This window comes from Chelonoidis abingdonii, chromosome 2 (genome assembly GCF_003597395.2).
Source record: "Chelonoidis abingdonii isolate Lonesome George chromosome 2, CheloAbing_2.0, whole genome shotgun sequence".
Lineage (NCBI taxonomy): Eukaryota > Metazoa > Chordata > Testudines > Testudinidae > Chelonoidis > Chelonoidis abingdonii.
The window spans coordinates 81032564-81051528 of record NC_133770.1 but is presented as its reverse complement, the minus strand read 5'-3'; the positions used below and the strand labels follow the sequence as shown (position 1 = coordinate 81051528).

Below are 18965 nucleotides of genomic sequence, written 5' to 3'. Positions count from 1 at the left end.
CCATTTCCTTGTAAATGAGAGAAAAAGATGTGAAAAATGACATATTAGAAATTCCAAGTGATATAAATGCCATTTGCTACTAAAAAAACATGCAGATATTTAAATCTCATACTTACCTCCACTAATACCACAATCAAAATAAGGTCTGTTTTTGAATCTGGAAAAAGTGCATTTACTTGTGGAGACAATCCAATCAGTGCACAGTTAGTAACTACTGATATAATACTCATAGTTTCAAAAGCCAACTGAAATAAAAGAAAATGGAATATAATTAATACCAATATGTCTACTTCTTCCAGTCCTCTTGCTCCTCTTGGGACAAGGTTTCTCCCACATGTACCAATTTCTGACAGACCCAACATTTTTACCCTCCTTTTTTCCTTTAAATTTGATTTCTACTGGATGAGAAGTTGAACAGATTCTATCAGGAACCTATCAACATCTCTCTTAAATGGGTAAGCAGGGTTACACCATTACAACACCCATCATTAGCACCCTCCAAACTGTAGCTCTACAGCTATGGCTGCCTCTCCTTTGTGTTTGCTGGGGAAAATTCAAGCACTGTTCGTCACAATATGATGACATTTCACAGGCCCTGAAAGTTATTTTGGGACAATTTACATCTCATAAGCTAGATTTGCAGGATATCAAATCATTTCTTGAAAATCAGAATGAACTAAAAAAAATGGCTGAGTGGCATCCGTATCTTTAGTACTTTCATCTCACCCAAAACGTGAACGTGTAAATGGTAGCACAAACTCCTACACATAAGCCATCTGACTGATTGGTATACAGTGTGGTCCTAAGGAAAAGCTACCTCCAACATAATCAGTGTCAAAGGGCAAAATTTTAATGAGGGGTATTTTAGCATTTAAATCTGACTTTAAAAAGAAATTTTCTGGTGTTCTATGCTGAGGTTTTTACTGCATCTTCAACATTAAGTACTGAAATATTATGTATATGAAAACATCAGGGTGATTCAGAATAAGATTTTTAAACAACTCATTCTGCCAGCCAAAACTTGTTGGAATAAAATGAGACATGTTTTTAAACTCAAGTACACAGAATCATACGCTTTCATCTGTACATCAAGTATTTACATGTGCATGCCAGCAAGGTGACTGACTGGTTATGTGCATGTTCCCAGACAACTGGATTTACATGGACATAAATGGATGTGTGTGTTATTTTTTATTTACAGTAGCATACACGTGGCTAGGTACTTTATATACATTCAAGAAAGATGAATCCTGCACTGAGGAGCTCATAATCTAAAAAGCATGCATAAAATAGGTACATGAAAATATAACTGCAATACTGTGCATACCTTTGAAAATCTGATCTATGAGAAATCTCCCTGTGAGTAAAGGAGACTGGCAAAACATAGTATCTGCCATGATGAATCAGCAGAAACTACATTCACAATGACAATAAATCATTGACTCAGTTTGGCCAAAACAATAATTCAAATGTTCTTTACATAGAATACCCTTTATCTAATCTCACACCTTACTACTGCACCTCATCCACAAAATTGATTACTAAAACCCCTGAATTTAGTGTTATATTCATAAAATTAAACACATTCCCACAACTAACTGAAAATAATTATATTTAAAAAGTGTAAAAAAAAGAACTAGCCATTAAATTCAATAAGACTTCTAAGAGATCACCTACACTGGGGAAAGGAACAGTGACTTAAAGTGCATTAACTAACATGTTTTAATTTACACATTTTCAAAGACCATTAAACACCTAGTATATACAGAGACAATAATGTTTTAAAATGTTAGCTGGTTGTGGCTACTTCTTTGTGGTCAGCCCAAAAGGCATATTGCAAATGTATACCATGTGAAGTTGCTGTCCAGCATCACCCCTTACTGTTATCTAGCATTATAGTGCTTCAAAATATAACTCTATCCCAGTGAATATCTGTGTGCGTTTCTAATGATTTTTTTCTCAAAATGATTTATTTGTATCTTTTAAAGATTAACCTCCTTTGTTGTTTCCTATTCATATATCTAATTTCTGTCATTTTGCATTCCCCCCCAATATTTTCAACACCTCGCAATTTAAAATAACATACTAATTTAATTGTTGTGCTCTTTGTCCCCCCTTCCATATTATTAAGGAAGATGTTAAATAAAACTGTGTTAAGACCACCCACTTGACACCACCCGTAACCTATTTCATGCTCACTAACAACTTATTACTGCAGTCTTAAAAAGAAGTTGCTGTCTCTTGCAACTGCAATATGAATGTAATATATGTAGTCCAAAAAAAACAAAGGAAGATGGGATTAAGGAAGGCAACTCAGAATGGCAGGTAGTTGCAAATCCTACTAGAAATGGGTAAGTCCTAAGGCACTGAAGAGGAGAGATGTCTCTAGTACACTCTAACAGCAATAGATGGAACAAGCAGCAGCCTAAACTTATGGTGACATACAAGTGCAAACAAATAAAGAAAAGTGAAAACCGGGTTACCTGCCAAACTCCAATATTTGCTGTGGGTTGTGAAAATGGACGTTTGAAGACCCTGCATATTTTTAAGGCATCAGAATACATCTCTGTAATGTTGTTTAGCACTGCAAAGACAGCTGCTAAAGGATACACACATGAGAAAAGACTCACATAGCCGAACTGTAAGAATAATTCCAAGTAATCATCAAAGGTGCCCTGAAAAACAGAGACAAAATAAGCACATTTTATCCATATCTAAATATATGCGGAAAAGCAGAATTAACAACATGGTAACCACATGCTTTCCTCTCCAGCCCCACTCAATTTTTAGGAAGGAGCAGCAGGGGAACCCAAAGCACTTATCCTCTAAATTACTTAACTTTGGTCTAATCTGGAGTTTAGTCTAATCCTTTTTATGATGGGGGCAAGAGTGTTCTTTCGGTCAAAAGGACTTTCTACAATATTACTCGTAAATACCTTTATTTTTGGTATAAAACATTAAAAGACATGAACTAATCCTACAAACAGGTTTAAATATTCAATCTTCCCTGTACCTCAATCAGGTAGTAACTACAGGCAAACCACAGTGTAGGTAAGACGTTGCCATGACTTTAAACTAGTATGACAATCTTCAAAGAGCTGCATAACAAGCCGTTTGTAGCGTTGTTGTAATAGTATTAATCCCAGGATATTAGAGAGACAAGATGGGTGAGGTAATGTCTTTTACTAGACCAACTTCTGTTAGAAAAAGAGAAAAGAAGAGCTCTATGCAAGTTCAAAAGCTTGCATCTTTCCCCACCAGAAATTGGTCCAATAAGAAATATTACCTTACCTACCTTGTCCCTCTAAGAAAAATGTTATCATTTCAGACTGCCAGTGTGAACGATAAACAAAAGCAACTGTAGGCTGATGTACATGTGAACTTTTTCTTGTTTTTCTGAGCTATGCCATATTAAAATCAAAAGGCAAAGTTAGCAGCCTGCGGCCTGCTTGAGAGGACAAACACTGAAACTATAGCATGACAAGGCAGAAGCAGATCTGGCAACTGAATACCAAATGCATGCACAAAGTGTGTCCTAGGCACATCTGCAAAATGCCCATCAGCTAACCTTTAAACCAACAGTTTGGATAGTTAATCAACCCTTTTATTGTGACAAATTTCACAATTAATAAAATGTTTTTATAAAATATTTTTAAAAATAAATATCATCTAACATCTAAAATATTTTTTAAAAAATTAAAAATCATCTAAGATTACAAAATAGTAAAATATCTTTTAAGAAAAAGTGTCCATTGCATAAGAGAACAGTTATGTTTGCTTCCTGACCATGAAAAGCCATCAAATGGACTCCATTTTAACTATTTCGTGCTACGCAGTGTTCCCTCAGAGATGCATTTAGCATATTTCATTTTGAGATGTGGGAAAATAAAGATTAGAGAGTATTTTAAATAATTACAGTGAGGATCATGAAAGAAGTAAGAAAGCCATTTTTGGCTCTGTATCAGTAGCATGGCTCTTTTCAGTCTGACTGCTGAAAGTTGAGCTGTCAAGCTGGCTAGCCTCTCTAGTATCTAATGTATTTTCACCAGCAAAACACAGAGAGGCAGTAGAAGCCTACAAGCTCAGAAATCAGCTCATGGATATGGGAGGACGGGGCCATTTCAGCTACATTCCCCAGTCAAGCTCACTGTTAAGCAGGAGAGCATAGCTGTGTCTGATAAGCTATTCAATTTACAGATTAGACCCCAGGGGAGCTAACTTTTAAAAACCCTGAGATATACCCACAGAAACATTTTACATAAACTCTGAATTTTACTTCCTGCTTGTTTAAGGATACTTGCCAAGTGTCACTCAACTACAGTGACAGTAACACATTTGCCCCTGTTGTCACAATCACTCAAACAGGGCCGCAGGCAGTGAGCAAAGTTTTCCTTTCAGCTCCTCCTCTTGATTACCGCAGGCTACTCCTGGACCTGCTCCCTCACCCCATCCACACTGTGGCTATGTCTACACTACAGCTTATGTCGGCATAACTTGTGTTGCTCAGGGCATATGTTACACCAACATAGGTGCCAGTGTGGACAGAACTATGTCAGCAGGAAAGCTTCTCTGCCAACATAGCTTCTGCTGCTCGCTGATGCGGTTTTATTATGCCGATGAGCGAGCTCTCACCTGTCAGCATAGGGCGTCCTCACCAGACGCACTGCAGCAGCACACCTGTAGCACTGTACATGTAGATTTACCCTTTTAAGACTCATAGTGCAGCACAGAGGGGAGGAATAGGTGGCCACCACCACTACTTCCTAGCTCTGAGCTGCTATGTTTAAGCATAAGAAGATGGATTTTCCGAAGTCTTTATACTGTACGCTATTACTTAAAATAGAGATCATCTCAGGGATAGCTCCACTCCCAACCTCAGAGTCTTATTTCCACAACTTTCTTGTGAAAATTACAATAAGCAGCTATATAAGGTAGTAAAATGAGGGAAGTATTAAAGAGTCAAGATGCACTTTAGTGCAATGGGTGTAGCAGTTTGAGTAGGACCATCTTCCCCTTTCCTCCCATTTTTATATCTTCTACCTAACATAAAGCCCTACACTATTAGTATTTAAGTCTCCTCTTATCCCAACAGCACTCAACAGTTTTACTCTCTCCATGTTGCAGTTTGGATCCGTCTTGTTTGTTTGGTACCCTTCCAATTTTGGATCTGAATGATGAAATTTATGCCCCCAAAAATCCAATAAATATAAGTATGAAGTAACCTGGCAGGACTGCTTTTTTTTAAGTGTAGCTGGTTGAAAGTCACTGGAAATCCTACAATGATTCTATGCTAGACTCCTGGAAATATCAGCATTTAAAGATAGACAGATGTTTCTCCCTAGTGAAAGCTGTAATTCTAGAAATACTCTGTTGACCAATAGTTCACTGTTTGAAGACCACTGGTGTAATACTGCACTTTCACTCTTACAATACAGATCTATTGTTAGTTTTCAGATAAGAAGTAAAACTGAACCCTTAAGTACATGTAAACTAGTGAACTGAGATTGGGCCTGTGTGCATTAGGACAAATTACTTAATTTCTCTGAATCTTAGTTTCTGCATATGTAAAATGTGAATAATAGATACCTTTCTGCCAAGGGTGTTGTGAGGATTAATACTTATAGAACTTTTAAGATGTAAAAATACTATTTAAATAGTCTCCTCCTGCTTCTAATTCTGGAGCATTTTATTTAACAAGAGGAGCATTTGATCTGTTGTTCTAGGCAAATTCCAAATTGTGTCATGAACTACTGCCTACTAAGAGATAAATTACTTAACTGTAATACTTGTTCTCTGAAACTATATATTATATAATGCATTAACATTTTTGGTTCTGTGCTTCCAGCATCTGACCAGGCAGGAACTCCTACGGGTAAAAGTTCTGAGCTTCTGGGGGACCCTTAGGGACAACTCACAGAGTTCTGGGGTCAATGCCCTGTGCTGTCCTGTCAGTTCCTTAAAAGAAAAAGAAAAAAAAAACAGGCAGAGGTAATTTCCAAAAAAAAGTCAATTAAAATATAGTTTAAAAAAATATGAAAAAAATTACTGAACACTCTAAACAACGAGAAGAGGGTGGGGAAAGAGCAATCTACTGGGAAATTTCACATACATCTTCAGAGAAAAATAATTACCGATAAGTAATTTTATTTTCTCGAGATGAACTTTCTCCCCAGGAACTCCCACACCCAAGGAGAGTAGAAAAGTTTGAAGGTAGTTTATAAGATTAAAGAATGTATCAGAGACAACTGTCAACAGAAGAAGAAAGCAATGCCCTAGACAATGACAACAGCAATAAAGGGAGGAGATTTTCCTGTTCTATAACTAGAGTTCTTAGAGATGCATGGTCCTATCTGTATTCCACTTTGGGTATGGATACACACCATGCACCTGAGGTTGAAATTTTTTTTCCAGCAGCATCCGTTGGTCCGCACCTCTTTGTGCACTGATCCAAGCAAACAATGGGCAGTGAGGACTGACTGCCTCTCCGGTTTCTTCCCTACCACAAATCAAATCATGATATGAAGCGGGGGGGGGGCGCGCAGAATTACAGAAGGAGCCACACATCTTGAAGGACTCTAGTTACAGAACAGGTAAGTAACTTCATTTTCTTCTTCAAGTGCTGTCCCTATGTGTATTCTACTGTGGGTTATTGAGGAGCAGGATCTATTACGGAGGTGCATCCAAGCATAACTGGGGGAAAACAGCCAACTGGAGTACAACAATATCCAGGGAAGCTTCAGCTGCTGAGGCCTGAACTATGGCTTAAATGGCTGGAAAGGGTACGTATCAAACTCCACGTGGCAGCTTTGCCGATTTTTCCAATGGGAACAACACTGAAGCTGCCTGGGCTCTGGCAGAGTGAACTCTCACATCTTGTGGTGGGCTAGTGTTGCATCCAGAGACCCATTCAGAGAGCCTTTGGGAAAATACAGCTTTACTTCTCATCTATTCTGCTAAATGAAACAATAACCTAGGTTTCTTTCTGAACAGTTTTGTCCTCTGCAGACAGAAAATCACTGCTCTGAGACTATCCAAGGAAAGTAGACATATGTCTTCACTAGAAGTGTATGGTTTCTGAAAGAAGGTAAGTTAGTTAATACTTTGAGGTGAAAGTCCGAAATCACCCTGGGAGTAAACTTAGTTGGCAGTCTCAATGTGATCTGATATTTGTATAAAACTATGTATCGTTTATCTGCCATAAAGACTCCTAGTTCTCCCACCCATCTCACAGAGGTGGTGGCTATTAAAAATGCTACTTTCAAGGAGAGATGCTATAGCAAGCTGGATGCTAAATGGAGTTTTCGTGAGTGCTGACAGGACAAGATTAAGGTCCCAAATTGGAGGTGGTTTGCTTACAAGTGGAATGGTCTGAAGCAAGCATTTTAGGAAGCAGAGTGTAAAACAATGGGCAAAAATTGAGTAGTTATTAATCAGGGAATGGCAGGTACCGATAGGTACAAAGTGAATGCATATTGAGTTGAGAGACAGTCCTGAGGTCTTTAGGGATAGGAGGTATCCAGGATAGCAGGGATGTCTGATTCCTCTGAAGAAGTGTGCTGGTTATGAGCTCAGATGGAAAATCATTTCCATTTGACTGCATAACTGCATTTTAGTAGACTCCTTTCTACTATTGTTGAGAATAGCCTGGACATTTCTGGATATCTCTCAAGCACTTATTCTCTAGGCTCAATGCTCATGTAAACACCAGGTTGGCAGGTGCAGTGAGTCTGAACTGGAATGCTTGATTCTGCCTTTGTGTTGTGTCAACAGGTCTGGTAAGGTTTGGAACGTTGTCATGTGGATGAGCTAACAACTGAAAAAGGCTAGGAAACCAGAATTGCCTTGGGCCACTTAGGAGCAGAATCCTACTGATCACATCTTGCCCTGCTGGATTCTTCTTATTACCGCACGTCCTGAGCAGATTGAGGAAAGATGTATATTAGTTGTCAGACCAGTGAACCAGAAGCACATCTCCCAAGGAGTTCTGACCCAAGCCGCCCCTTCCCCCTCGCCCCTCGCAATATTTCAGGAACTTTTTGTTCTTGCAGAAGGGGGACCACTAAAGATGGAATATTGTCTGTATTACTGAGTTGTGACATTCCCACTCATGGTCCTGAGAGAAGCATCTGCTGAGGCTGTCCACCCAGGTGATGTTTATTCCTGTTAGGAGCACTGCTGATGTTTCATAGATTTCATAGAATATCAGGGATGGAAGGGACCTCAGGAGGTCATCTAGTCCAACTCTCTTCTCAAAGCAGGACGAATCCCCAGACAGATTTTTGCCCCAGATCCCTAAATGGCCCTCTCAAGGACTGAACTCACAACCATGGGTTGAGCAGGCCAACCGTCCTTCCCCACCCCAATTCCATAATTTTACAGCATTAGAGTGAGTTGGCTCTCATGCCTCCTTGTTTGTTTATATAAAACACAGTGGTAATAATGTCCAACGTCATTAGAATGTGGCAAGACTATATGAGCATGAAAAAATGCTTGAAGGCCACCCAAACTGCTCTCAATTCAAGCTGGTTTATGTCCATTCTGTTTTCTTTTCCTGACCATGTGCCTTGAACTGAGTGTTCGCCCAGTGAACACCCCAGCCAAATATGGAGGCATCTGTGATGACAGTCTTCTGTAGTAAGGTTAGAGAGAACGGGACTCTCGCACACGTGATCTTCATTCTCCCACCAACTCAGGGAGGCCCTAACCTCTTGAGGGAGTGAGATTTGTTTGTTCATAACGACTCTGGCTAGTAATTAAACTGAGCAAAGCTAGGCCTGTAGACAGCAAGAACATAACTTCACAAATGGAGTTATGTAAGTACAAGATGACATATGACCCAGAAGGATGAGACGGGCAGATTTGCATCTGTGGGCTCAGTCTGAGTTGCACAGCAAGACGTTTGATAGCATGGAATCTGTCCTGCAGGAGAAATGCTTTGGCTGTGATCAAGTTCAAGGTTGCTTCTATAATTCTATGGACTGGGGTTGGCACCAAAGTGGAATTTTCTAAGTGTATGCGCAGCCCTAGTGACTGCTGGAGATTGATCAGTTGGTTGGTTGCTGAAAGCATCTCCTGGCAGGATTTCTCTGACAGTAGCCAGTTGTTTAAGCAGGGGAAGACTGACGACCCATGACAATGGAAGCGAGCTGCTATGAGCAAGAGAACTTTGGTAAATTTAACCTTGGTGCTGTTGGCAGGTCAAAGGGAAGCAACTTGTATTGGAAATGTTCATTCCTTATGATGAATCTTAGGAACCATCTGCGAGGGGGTGGATGTCTATGTGAAAACAGGCATCCTTCATATTGTCAGCTGTGAACCAATCCCTTTTGGACAATGAGCAGATGATAGATACCAAAAGTAACCATCCTAAATTTCAGCTTGCAAAGAAAGATATTGAGTTGTCTTCAGTCTAAAATGGATCTCCAGTGTCCTCTCTTCTTCTGGGAAGTAATTTGAGTTCTATGGCTTCTTGAGAGAAGCATCCTGTTGTGAGAGGGATCCTTGAAGAGGGAAGGGAAAGGGGACTTTTGGAGAGGGAAGAGAGAAGAAGCCAGTGATGTAGCCTGAATGTATTGTATCAAGTTCCCATTTGTCTGTAATGATGGCCTTCCAAGTATGGAAAAAATGGGCCATCGCAACAGACAAATGGGTACTTGATATAAAAGAGCAGACTTGGGTAGTGTGAATGGCATCTGTTGACCTGCGGTTGACACTGAAAAGGCATTGTTTGAGGAGTCATTTGTTTACTGTGCTATATTTTCTGCCTCTTTGGCAGAAGCTCTTAAGCCCATTGATGGAAGGAGGACTTGGAGCATTGTAGGAGATCTCCAGGATGTGGTTCTCTCTCTTCAGGCCTTCGCTGTCAATTTCTAATGAGCATAGGGTTGCCCTTGAGTCTTTTAGTGAGTGCAAGGACTTGTCTTTTTTGTCACTGAAAAGATTATTCCCTTCAGAGGACAGATCCTCCACTGTAGCTTGTAAATTGCAAGGAAATCCCAAAGAGTGAAGCCATGATGCTCTGCACATTAAGCTATTGCTGAAGCCATGGCTCATGATGCTGCCAGCTGCATCTGCGGAAGACTGCAGGGTTGATCTGGATATCAGCTTTCCTGCCTCAATCAATGCCTGGCACCACACTTTGTGTTCCTATGGGAGTTTGTTTGCAAATCCTTGGAATTTAGAACAATTAATAAAGTTGTATTTTGAAAGCAAAGCTTATGTATCAGCTATTCTGAATTGCAGGGTGGCTGATGTAAAGATCTTCCTGCCCAACAGGTATATCCCTCTATTTGAGGGAGATTTGGCATGGTGCTGTCTGCTCCTTTCCATCTTGGCCTGAACAACTGGGGAGTTTGGGGTCAGGTGGGTATACAAAAACTCTCTTCTCTTGATGGCACTTAATATTTTTCTCATTTCTTTTAGGAGGTAGCAGCCCAGGTTGCCAGCAAGTGTAGCTGGCTCCATAATGACTTCATGGACTGGAAGCACAACACTGCTTGGTCCTTTACTTTGCAGGATGCCAAGAAGTTTATGTGGAATTAGCTGAACTCCCAAATGGTATCTGCATAGTGTCAGTCACTCTCCTCAGGAAATCTAGAAACTACATGAAAACATCAGCTGGAGATGGTGAAGCCAGTGCCATGGTTTCATCTAGAGACTATGAAAACACTGTCAGTGCTGGTGGTACCTTCAGATCCATCTCTACTAGTTCTTCCTCCTCCTCAGACGGTAATTGCAAAAGGACTGGTTCCTCCCTTGGTGGAAATGACTCACACTGTGAGCGAATCAATTCATGGTACCATGCATACAAATCCCTGGTCACCAGTATGGCCAGGGTTTTGGCTTATACATAGGTTGCAGAGGACCCCAAGGCATGGGGTATTACTATTCTGGGGTCAGTATGTCACTATGTGGATGAGAAGGATCCCTGAGGTTTTGGATCCTCTATTCAGGCTAAAGTCTTGTTTCTGAGTGTGGGAGGCAGGTTCTTCACGCACAACTGACTTTCCCAAAGACAAAAACATGGGATGCACCTGTATCAGTCATGCTGTCGGGACAGTAACGATGATGGATCCCACTTGGTAGAATAGATCAGAAAATGGCTCCTGTCACTCCAACCAAGAACCAATGGTGTCAAAATTTCGCTGATGAGAATTAAGTTTGAGTTAATAGGAGACTCCTGATCAGGAAGTATAATAAAGCCCTCTAGTGATGTGAAACTTTCCTTAGTTTCAGAAAGATGAGGGCTTCTTTCTTTTTGCATCATCAGGAGAAGAGTATCAGGTTGCTTTAGTATGTTATTTTCATTGCTGGAGTCTGGCAGAGTCAACAACGTATGACTATCTTTGGACAGTGCTGCTCATTGCTTGGACTTGTGGTCCCGGTGCTTATGTTCATTTGGTGCCAGTGGTAGGATTGAGCCCACTGGTACCATCTTGTCTTTTGGAGCCTGCAGATCTGCTGAGGCCTCCTTACAGATCTTCAAAGATCCACGAGCATCTCTTGACTGAGATGGTGTTAGAGAAAAGGCTCTCTTCTCCGGGGGATGATCTGAATGCAGGGGGGCTCCCCAACTTGTGAGAGTTTTGTACTCTCATATGCAGATTTATAGGAGGAGTCCTTGTCCCTACTCCTGCCTGCCTCTGCATCCAATATGAGCTTGGCAGTGTGTTTCTTGGCACTTCTAGCCACTCTAAACGGAGGGGCCTGTCTAGGCTGGGTCAGACTGCAGCCTCATGGCATGCTCCATAAGCTGTTTCTTGAGTCTGTCTGCCTTTCCCGGTTTGGAGTGGCAGTTGCAGCTGGAAATGACTAGGGCTCCTCTGAAGCAATATAGACACTGCTGCTGGTCATCTGAAACTGGGAACACCCGAGAGTAGGACAGAGATTTCTTAAAGTCGGGATTTGGGACACAATAGACCTAGTATGGAGGATGAGGGGAAGGCCCTCCACCACAGACTATAAGAACTAATGACATAACTCTAATACTATACTAAACTAACAAACTATTTAAATGACCGAAAATTAAATATTTACAATACTTACTGGTTCAAAGAGAAAAAGACTCAGAGGACACTGGAGAAGTTCTGTCTCAGATCATGCAGCGGTAGAGAAGGAACTGGAGAGGCATTCAGTCTAAACCACCCCTTAAACCCTCAGATTGGAGCACAAAGAGGTAAATGATGTTGGCACAGACCAAGAGGCAGACACTGCTGAAAAAACTCCTCCAGTCTCGGGCACCTGGTATGCATGTGTACCCAAAATGAAACACACACAGAGACCAGAATTCGAGAAAGGTTTCTTTTAATTAAGAATCTGACTAACAGGATATGGAAGACCCAGAAATGCTGCATATTTTGAGAGATGCTGTGAGCCAGACCAATTGCCAAAGTATTGAGAAGTCACAGTAGCAGCTCTACTGAAGGCAATTAGAAAGGAATTGACTTTAGGAAAAGGGTGAATGAGGTGCATTGACAGCTCAGACTATTTGAACAATGGGAGTTCCTTCATAGGCTTTTGTTAGAAGCGAAAGACTCATGAGCAGGAAACCACTGGCACAGGTATTTTTGGAGAATATCATTGCACTGGTGGCAGGGATGAGTGCATCTTTAGTAAGCATAATCAGGGACATAGAACAAGAAAAAGGTCGAAATAACTAGAAAGTAAAGAAGTTTTAAATTATGAGATTGGTTACACCTTCTAGACCAGCGTTCTCAAACTGTAGGTCAGGACCTCAAAGGGGTCAAGGCTGGCTTATACTTGCTGGGGCCCAGGGCTGAAGCTGAAGCCCAAAAGCCCCACCATCCGGGGCTGAAGCCGAAGGGTGTCAGGACTCAGGTTACAGGCCCACTGCCTAGGGCTGATGCCCTTGGACTTTGGCATTGGTCCCCTCCGTCCGGGATGGTGGAGCTTGGGCTTTGGCCGCCCTGCTTCCCCCTCACCCCCAAGGGCGGCAGGGCTCAGGCAAGCTCAGGCTTCAGTCCCCCCTCCTGGGATCGTGTACTAATTTTTGTTGTCAGAAGGGGGTTGCAGTGCAACGAAGTTTGAGAACCCCTGCTCTAGACATAACCTTTGATTTTTAACGGTGGTAATTATGAAGTGGTAGTAATTAGAACATTCATATTCCTAGAGGACACACAAGTGTACTGTGTACCAAAGGCACCAAAAGAATTGACTATAATGTATTCTAGAATCATCCCTTGGTTATTTAAAATTGCAACATGATTTTTTCAATATCTATTCACACAACACATCTTAGACTAATAAGCTATTTTACCTACTGCTAGTAAAAAAATGACCAAATATTTCTGATGTAGCAACTTACTACCCTACTTTATGATGAGACAGAACAGACTGAAGCAGTTTTACTTTAGCAATTTAGCTTTCTCCATGGTTCTGTGGTTTGTTTGTATGGGACACATCATGACTAATGCACAAAACCCAAAATGTTTACACCACATCTTCAATTTCCCTTCTAAAATAAAACAGTTCCTTCTCTTCACAAGCCACTACATTACAGTTATCTAAAATTAACATATGGCCCCTTTTTGTCAGCAGTAAATGTCAAAAGTTGTACCAAAGCAGCATATGTTCAACTTTGTTGCTTTTACAGATCCAGACTAACATGGCTACCCCTCTGATACTTACAAGATAGGTGCCCATTTCTTTTTCCAGGTTGACTTGCTCAAATAATGAAAGATCAGTATCCACTTTTATGGAGTACACTCTTTTCTTCACTTTCTTATTATGTCTCTTTTGGAGCCAGTAAGGAAGTAAGGCTTCTACAAATTGATTAAGGATCTGTGAAGTTATCAGCAGAGTGGCCAAGCTCTTAAGAAAATTAAACAAAACAACATTTATTTAACAAAATTGTGATATATCTTAAAATTATTTATTATTTTGTGCATTTAGATAACATTATCAATGGTTATTTATAACAACAATAAAAGCAAATATCAAGCCAGTCACATGGTCAAGGAATACCACAACACACATGAGGTGGATCTAATTCCCAGTCTTTGCCATGGGCTGGTAGGGACTAAGTGCTGAGCAGACTGTACACTCAGTCCCATGTGGGGAAAATGAATGCTTTGCCAATGTGTAACAACCCCACTGACAAAACTAATAATGGAGCTTAATGGGCTCCAAAGCAAGCGAAATTGTGGCCTTTTCAGACAATAGGTCACTAGAGTTTGGGAAAATAAAGAGAGGGAAATGGAGGAATTCTTGTAGCTCCAAGGACAAGCAGCTCAGAAACCAACACACCAGGCAAAACAAAGGACATTTTCAAACACAAGAAAATCTTAAGTGACACTGTAATTAATGAGAGCAGCATTCCATTTCCAATCTCCCATTAGCGGGGTGAGTAGGAGCTCCTCAACTGCAAGAGCCAACAATTTTCAACATTGGCCTTTGTTTCTTCACTTTCTGCTTTTAAGAATTCTGCAGACATTTTCTAATTTGTAAGTTTAAATTGTTGCTTAAATTTACTTACCCACTTAATTACCCACAAAGACAAAAAAATGTTTGTGGTTCTTTATGATATACAGTAACTCCTCACTTAAAAGTCATCCTGCTTAATGACCAATTAGGGAATATACTAATTTAAAGTTGTGCAATGCTCCAATGCTTGCGTTGTTTGGTTGCCTGCTTTCTCCACAGCTGGCAGCCTCCCTATGCTGCCCTCCTACCCTGCGCCTCCTGCCCACCAACAGACCAGCAGCTTCCCTCTCCTCCCCTCGCCTCCTGCAGGCAGCAATCAGCTGGCTTGCAGTGTTTTGGAGGCAGGAGGGAGTGGGGAGGAGTGAGGACTCAGCACCCAGGCTCCCTCTCCCTCCCTGGGAGAACGTGGCAAGCCAGCTGATTGCCCCGGGCAGAAGGGAGGAACAAGGACTTCGCGCACCTCCCGCCTCCCTCCTGAACGCAGCAATCAGCTAAATTGAATCATAGAATATCAGGGTTGGAAGGGACCTCAGGAGGTCATCTAGTCCAACCCCCTGCTCAAAGCAGGACCAATCCCCAGATTTTTGCCTCAGATCCTTAAATGGCACCCTCAAGGATTGAACTCACAACCCTGGGTTTAGCAGGCCAATGCTCAAACCACTGAGCTATCCCTCCCCACCCTTGTACCATTTGGAAGGGAAGGGAAGGGGGAGGAGCCAGGACGCAGCGGGCGAAGTAAAGGGGGAGGAGGTGCGGGGGAGAAGAGGCAAGTCAAGAATGGAGACTTGGGGGAAGGGTTGAGCCCCTCACCCCTGGTGCATGCAGAGTAGGGGAAGCTGCCCTGGAACCTAACCCCCCCCATTTACATTAATTCTTATGGGGAAATTGGATTTGCTTAACATCGTTTCACTTAAAGTCACATTTTTCAGGAACATAACTACAACATTAAGTGAGGAGTTACTGTATAAAGAAAACCTAAAATTTTGTTTGGATTTATTTTTGTTTTGTTTAATTTATTTTCCACTTGCTTTTTACATTAAAATATCAGCAATATCAAGCGTTGTCTTTCCTGGTTTTTCTGGAGGTCTCCTTGGAGGACCAGAGAACTCAAGTTCAAAGGTTATTAGCTTCAAATCAAAGATTTTTAAATTTTTAAACAACAACATCTTTTCTTCTAATTTTTCATCCATTTAAGTTAGACAGATATCAATAAAAACAGAGTGAGTTTTAAAAAGTGACTAAAAATGATTTCCCCCTCAATTCTTTCCAAATGCTTGGTTTTTATGGTAGTCGTAATCCTACTGTTCTCCAGTCGTCAACACAGTCCCTCAGGAAAGACAATGCAGACAAGATTTGAAAAGTCTACTGCATAACAAAAAAAAGGCAAGAGAAAAAGGGTTTCAGGCCTTGTTTATATATCAAAAAAGATATTAATCTCCCACCATCTTCTTCTTCTTTGCAGGTCAAATTGTTTGAAAATATTTTCTTATTTGTAGGTTTTATTTGTGCCTCTTTCATACTGTTATGATTTTGCAAATATATTAGAGGCACGGAAATACAGATAACTGGATTTGCCAGAAATTATTAACAGAGGGTGAACATATATCCTATATTAGAAAAGCAATAGAACCCCTCTGAATTCCTATTTCAACTAACTCTATATTTCTTAGATATTTTACAATTTCCAGAACTCACCTGTCGCAGAAGTTTCATATCAAAAAGGACAAAAGCAATGTAGAAGAGGGAGGCAAAGCAGTTTAAAAAGTTGAACTGCAAAGAAAAAATGTAAATAGTATTATTGAAAAGCAAGCTCAAGGGAGAAAATGTAGACTATGATCAATAAATAGCACCCAACATAACAGATAATTCAATTAAATAATTATTGTTCAGATAAAAATCTTCATTTACGAAGTTCAGTACCTGTATTACTAACACCTTAGATTTTCTAACCTACTTTTCAACGCCTACATTACTTTTGCATTTTTCTCAGTGAGACTAGACAGCTCAATTTCACTTTAGGCTACCTTGAAAATCTGAGCCTATTCTCAATGTGCTAATTCCTAGAAGCTCCTGTTGTACAAACATAGAGTAAGAAGGTAGCTTCTGTCCCAGACACAACGAAGGCGTATAAACAAACAACTCAAAAGGAGAAGAAACAGTAATAAGAGCATGTTGTTATAAATCCCAGCTTTCAGCTTTTTTTTTTTTTTTAAAAAAAAGCTTTTCAGGAAAGCATCCCTATTCAGGAAAGCACTTAATGTGCTTACATCCTTTCCTGATTTATGCCATATATGCACAGCTATTTTAAACTTATAGAATGTAAGTAAATAAATATAGCAGATAAATATTAAATCCCTACAGCCATCTACATAGCTTTCATCAGTTGGCAGATTCACATAGGCACAAAAATAAAAGAGGGTCTTGAAGAGAGATTTGAAGGACAAATTTTGGTTCTAAACTGAGATGACAATGTTTCTTTAAGTTATGTCACAATCTTGGAAATACATTAGAAATATACACCTGCTGGGTGTATGTACCTGAGATATACAGCAGTTGCACTTTAGGTTCAACCAGTTTTAAAAGATTACACAAGTTTGACAGATATTCCATATATTTAAAATTGGAAATACCACTGGAATTAATATTGGCTCTAAAATAAGAATGAATTTTAAAGGGTGACAACTGTATGCATGAATTTGGAACCTTACTTAAATGAAAGGATATATGTGGCAAGGAGGATACATTTTCTGGATATATATATACAACTCCCAATGGATTGCCCAGCAGATCACCTCCCAAAAATGTATCCTGTTTGTCATCAGTGTTGGCAGACTTTGGGGAGAAAAGGGAGGTCTGTTTATTCCACGCCTCTTCTGGAGCCCCCTAGACTCTTTTCCTTCTGCAATTTGTAAGTACCAATCTGCCATAACATTTGTCATCTGTAAATTTTGCAAGACAAGAGAACGAATCTGTTGAGGGTTCTGTATAGGTATATGGTTGTACATTATTATATAAACTAAATATATGCACACACAAATATAAAATGTATATATATTTTATTTTGTGCACACATTACACAAAATACCCAACATTCCTATTTTCTGACAAACACCTGTAGAAGCAAAACTATATCTGCATAAATGTGATGCCTATGTACAATAAGGCAGCCCATGGTTTTGTATAATATCTTTTTGGTAAGTCTTTCATAACCAAAGAAAACTAGCCATCTCTAGCTGCATAATGTAACAATACAAGAGTGACCTCCATCACAAATACCAGAGCTGTATTTTAGGCTACAGAAAAATAAAGAACTCCTACAAAATTAGCAAATGTTAACCGAATTTTTAAAAAACCACAAAAATCAAAACTCACTGTGACGTTCACCTGGTGTTATCTGGACCAGTGATCTGCTAGGTCGCTCCAGTTCTTGACTCTGGAAGCCAGCCTTGCTTTGCTCTGCTGTGAGAACCCCTACTTCTGGGCTGTTCATGCACAGCCTCTGGCATGTAAGCTGCTCCTGGGTTGTGCAACCGAATGACACTAGCCAATATCTCAGGTCCCAGACATAACCCTAGGAACCTCTGTCTTCCAGTGTCCAGTTATGCCCACTGAACACTGCAAGCTTATATGAGTTTGTCAATTTAACAAAGAAATTGATATGCACCAGGCTTTTTATCCCAAGGGGAGTCTCTGACACACTTCAAACCAAATGCATTGCTTCAGCTTAAATAAACACACAAAATGTATTAAATACAAAGATAGATTTTAAGTGATTGTAGGTCAAAGCATAACAAGTCAGATTTGGTCAAATGAAATAAAAGCAAAACGCATTCTAAGCTGATCTTAACACTTTCAGTAACCTTACAAACTTAGATGCTTCTCACTACAGGCTGGCTGGCTGGTTGCCCTTCAGCCAAGCTCTCCCCTTTGACCAGCGCTTCAGTTGGTCGGTGGTGTAACTTTCCAGTGTAGACGTGCCCTTATGCTCGTTAATAACTACACTCCTATGACTGCTTATGCAAGTACATTAATGTATTGAAAAGTGTTTGCACAATCAGCCTCTACATCAAGCATTTGGTAATATTCTTGGATGAATGAATCAGTGAAAACAAGAGCTTCTTAATACATATATTTGAACTTATCCTTTTAAAGCAATAGTTTCCAGGTGCAGCAAGGATCATCTAAAGAAAAATCTACACATCTAGACTCTTGAAAGGAAGAAATTCAATATGGGGAAGCTGAAAGCTGACCATTGTGGAAACAAGGGTCTAACACATTATATATTGCCTCCTTAAATAAAACATCACACTAAACATACCTACCACTAAGACCTTCACAATTAGATGATTCTGATGTGACGATTCCAGTCTATGATTTTCTAAAATATTAAAAACAATCAGTTGAGATACAATACAAAGCACAGAACACTTATTAGACACTATTGTGTAATAAAAACAAACAAGCGTTTTTCCTCTAGTTAGAGAAATATTTAAGCAAGAGCCTGTGGTGAAAAGTTTGGGCTG

General features: G+C 40.2%; 1 protein-coding gene across 3 annotated transcripts in view; it reads right to left on the bottom strand.

Moving 5' to 3' along the window:
• The window catches only part of ANO10 (anoctamin 10), a 284686-nt gene that overhangs the window by 216170 nt on the left and 49551 nt on the right, over positions 1 to 18965 (bottom strand). For all 3 annotated transcript variants that reach the window (XM_032784131.2, XM_032784130.2, XM_032784132.2), the window contains exons 7-11: positions 18765 to 18820; positions 16138 to 16212; positions 13648 to 13830; positions 2484 to 2675; positions 117 to 245 (exon numbers count right to left, since the gene is read on the bottom strand). In XM_032784131.2, coding sequence (XP_032640022.1) covers positions 117 to 245; positions 2484 to 2675; positions 13648 to 13830; positions 16138 to 16212; positions 18765 to 18820 — 635 coding nt within the window. The remainder of the gene's footprint in view (positions 1 to 116; positions 246 to 2483; positions 2676 to 13647; positions 13831 to 16137; positions 16213 to 18764; positions 18821 to 18965) is intronic.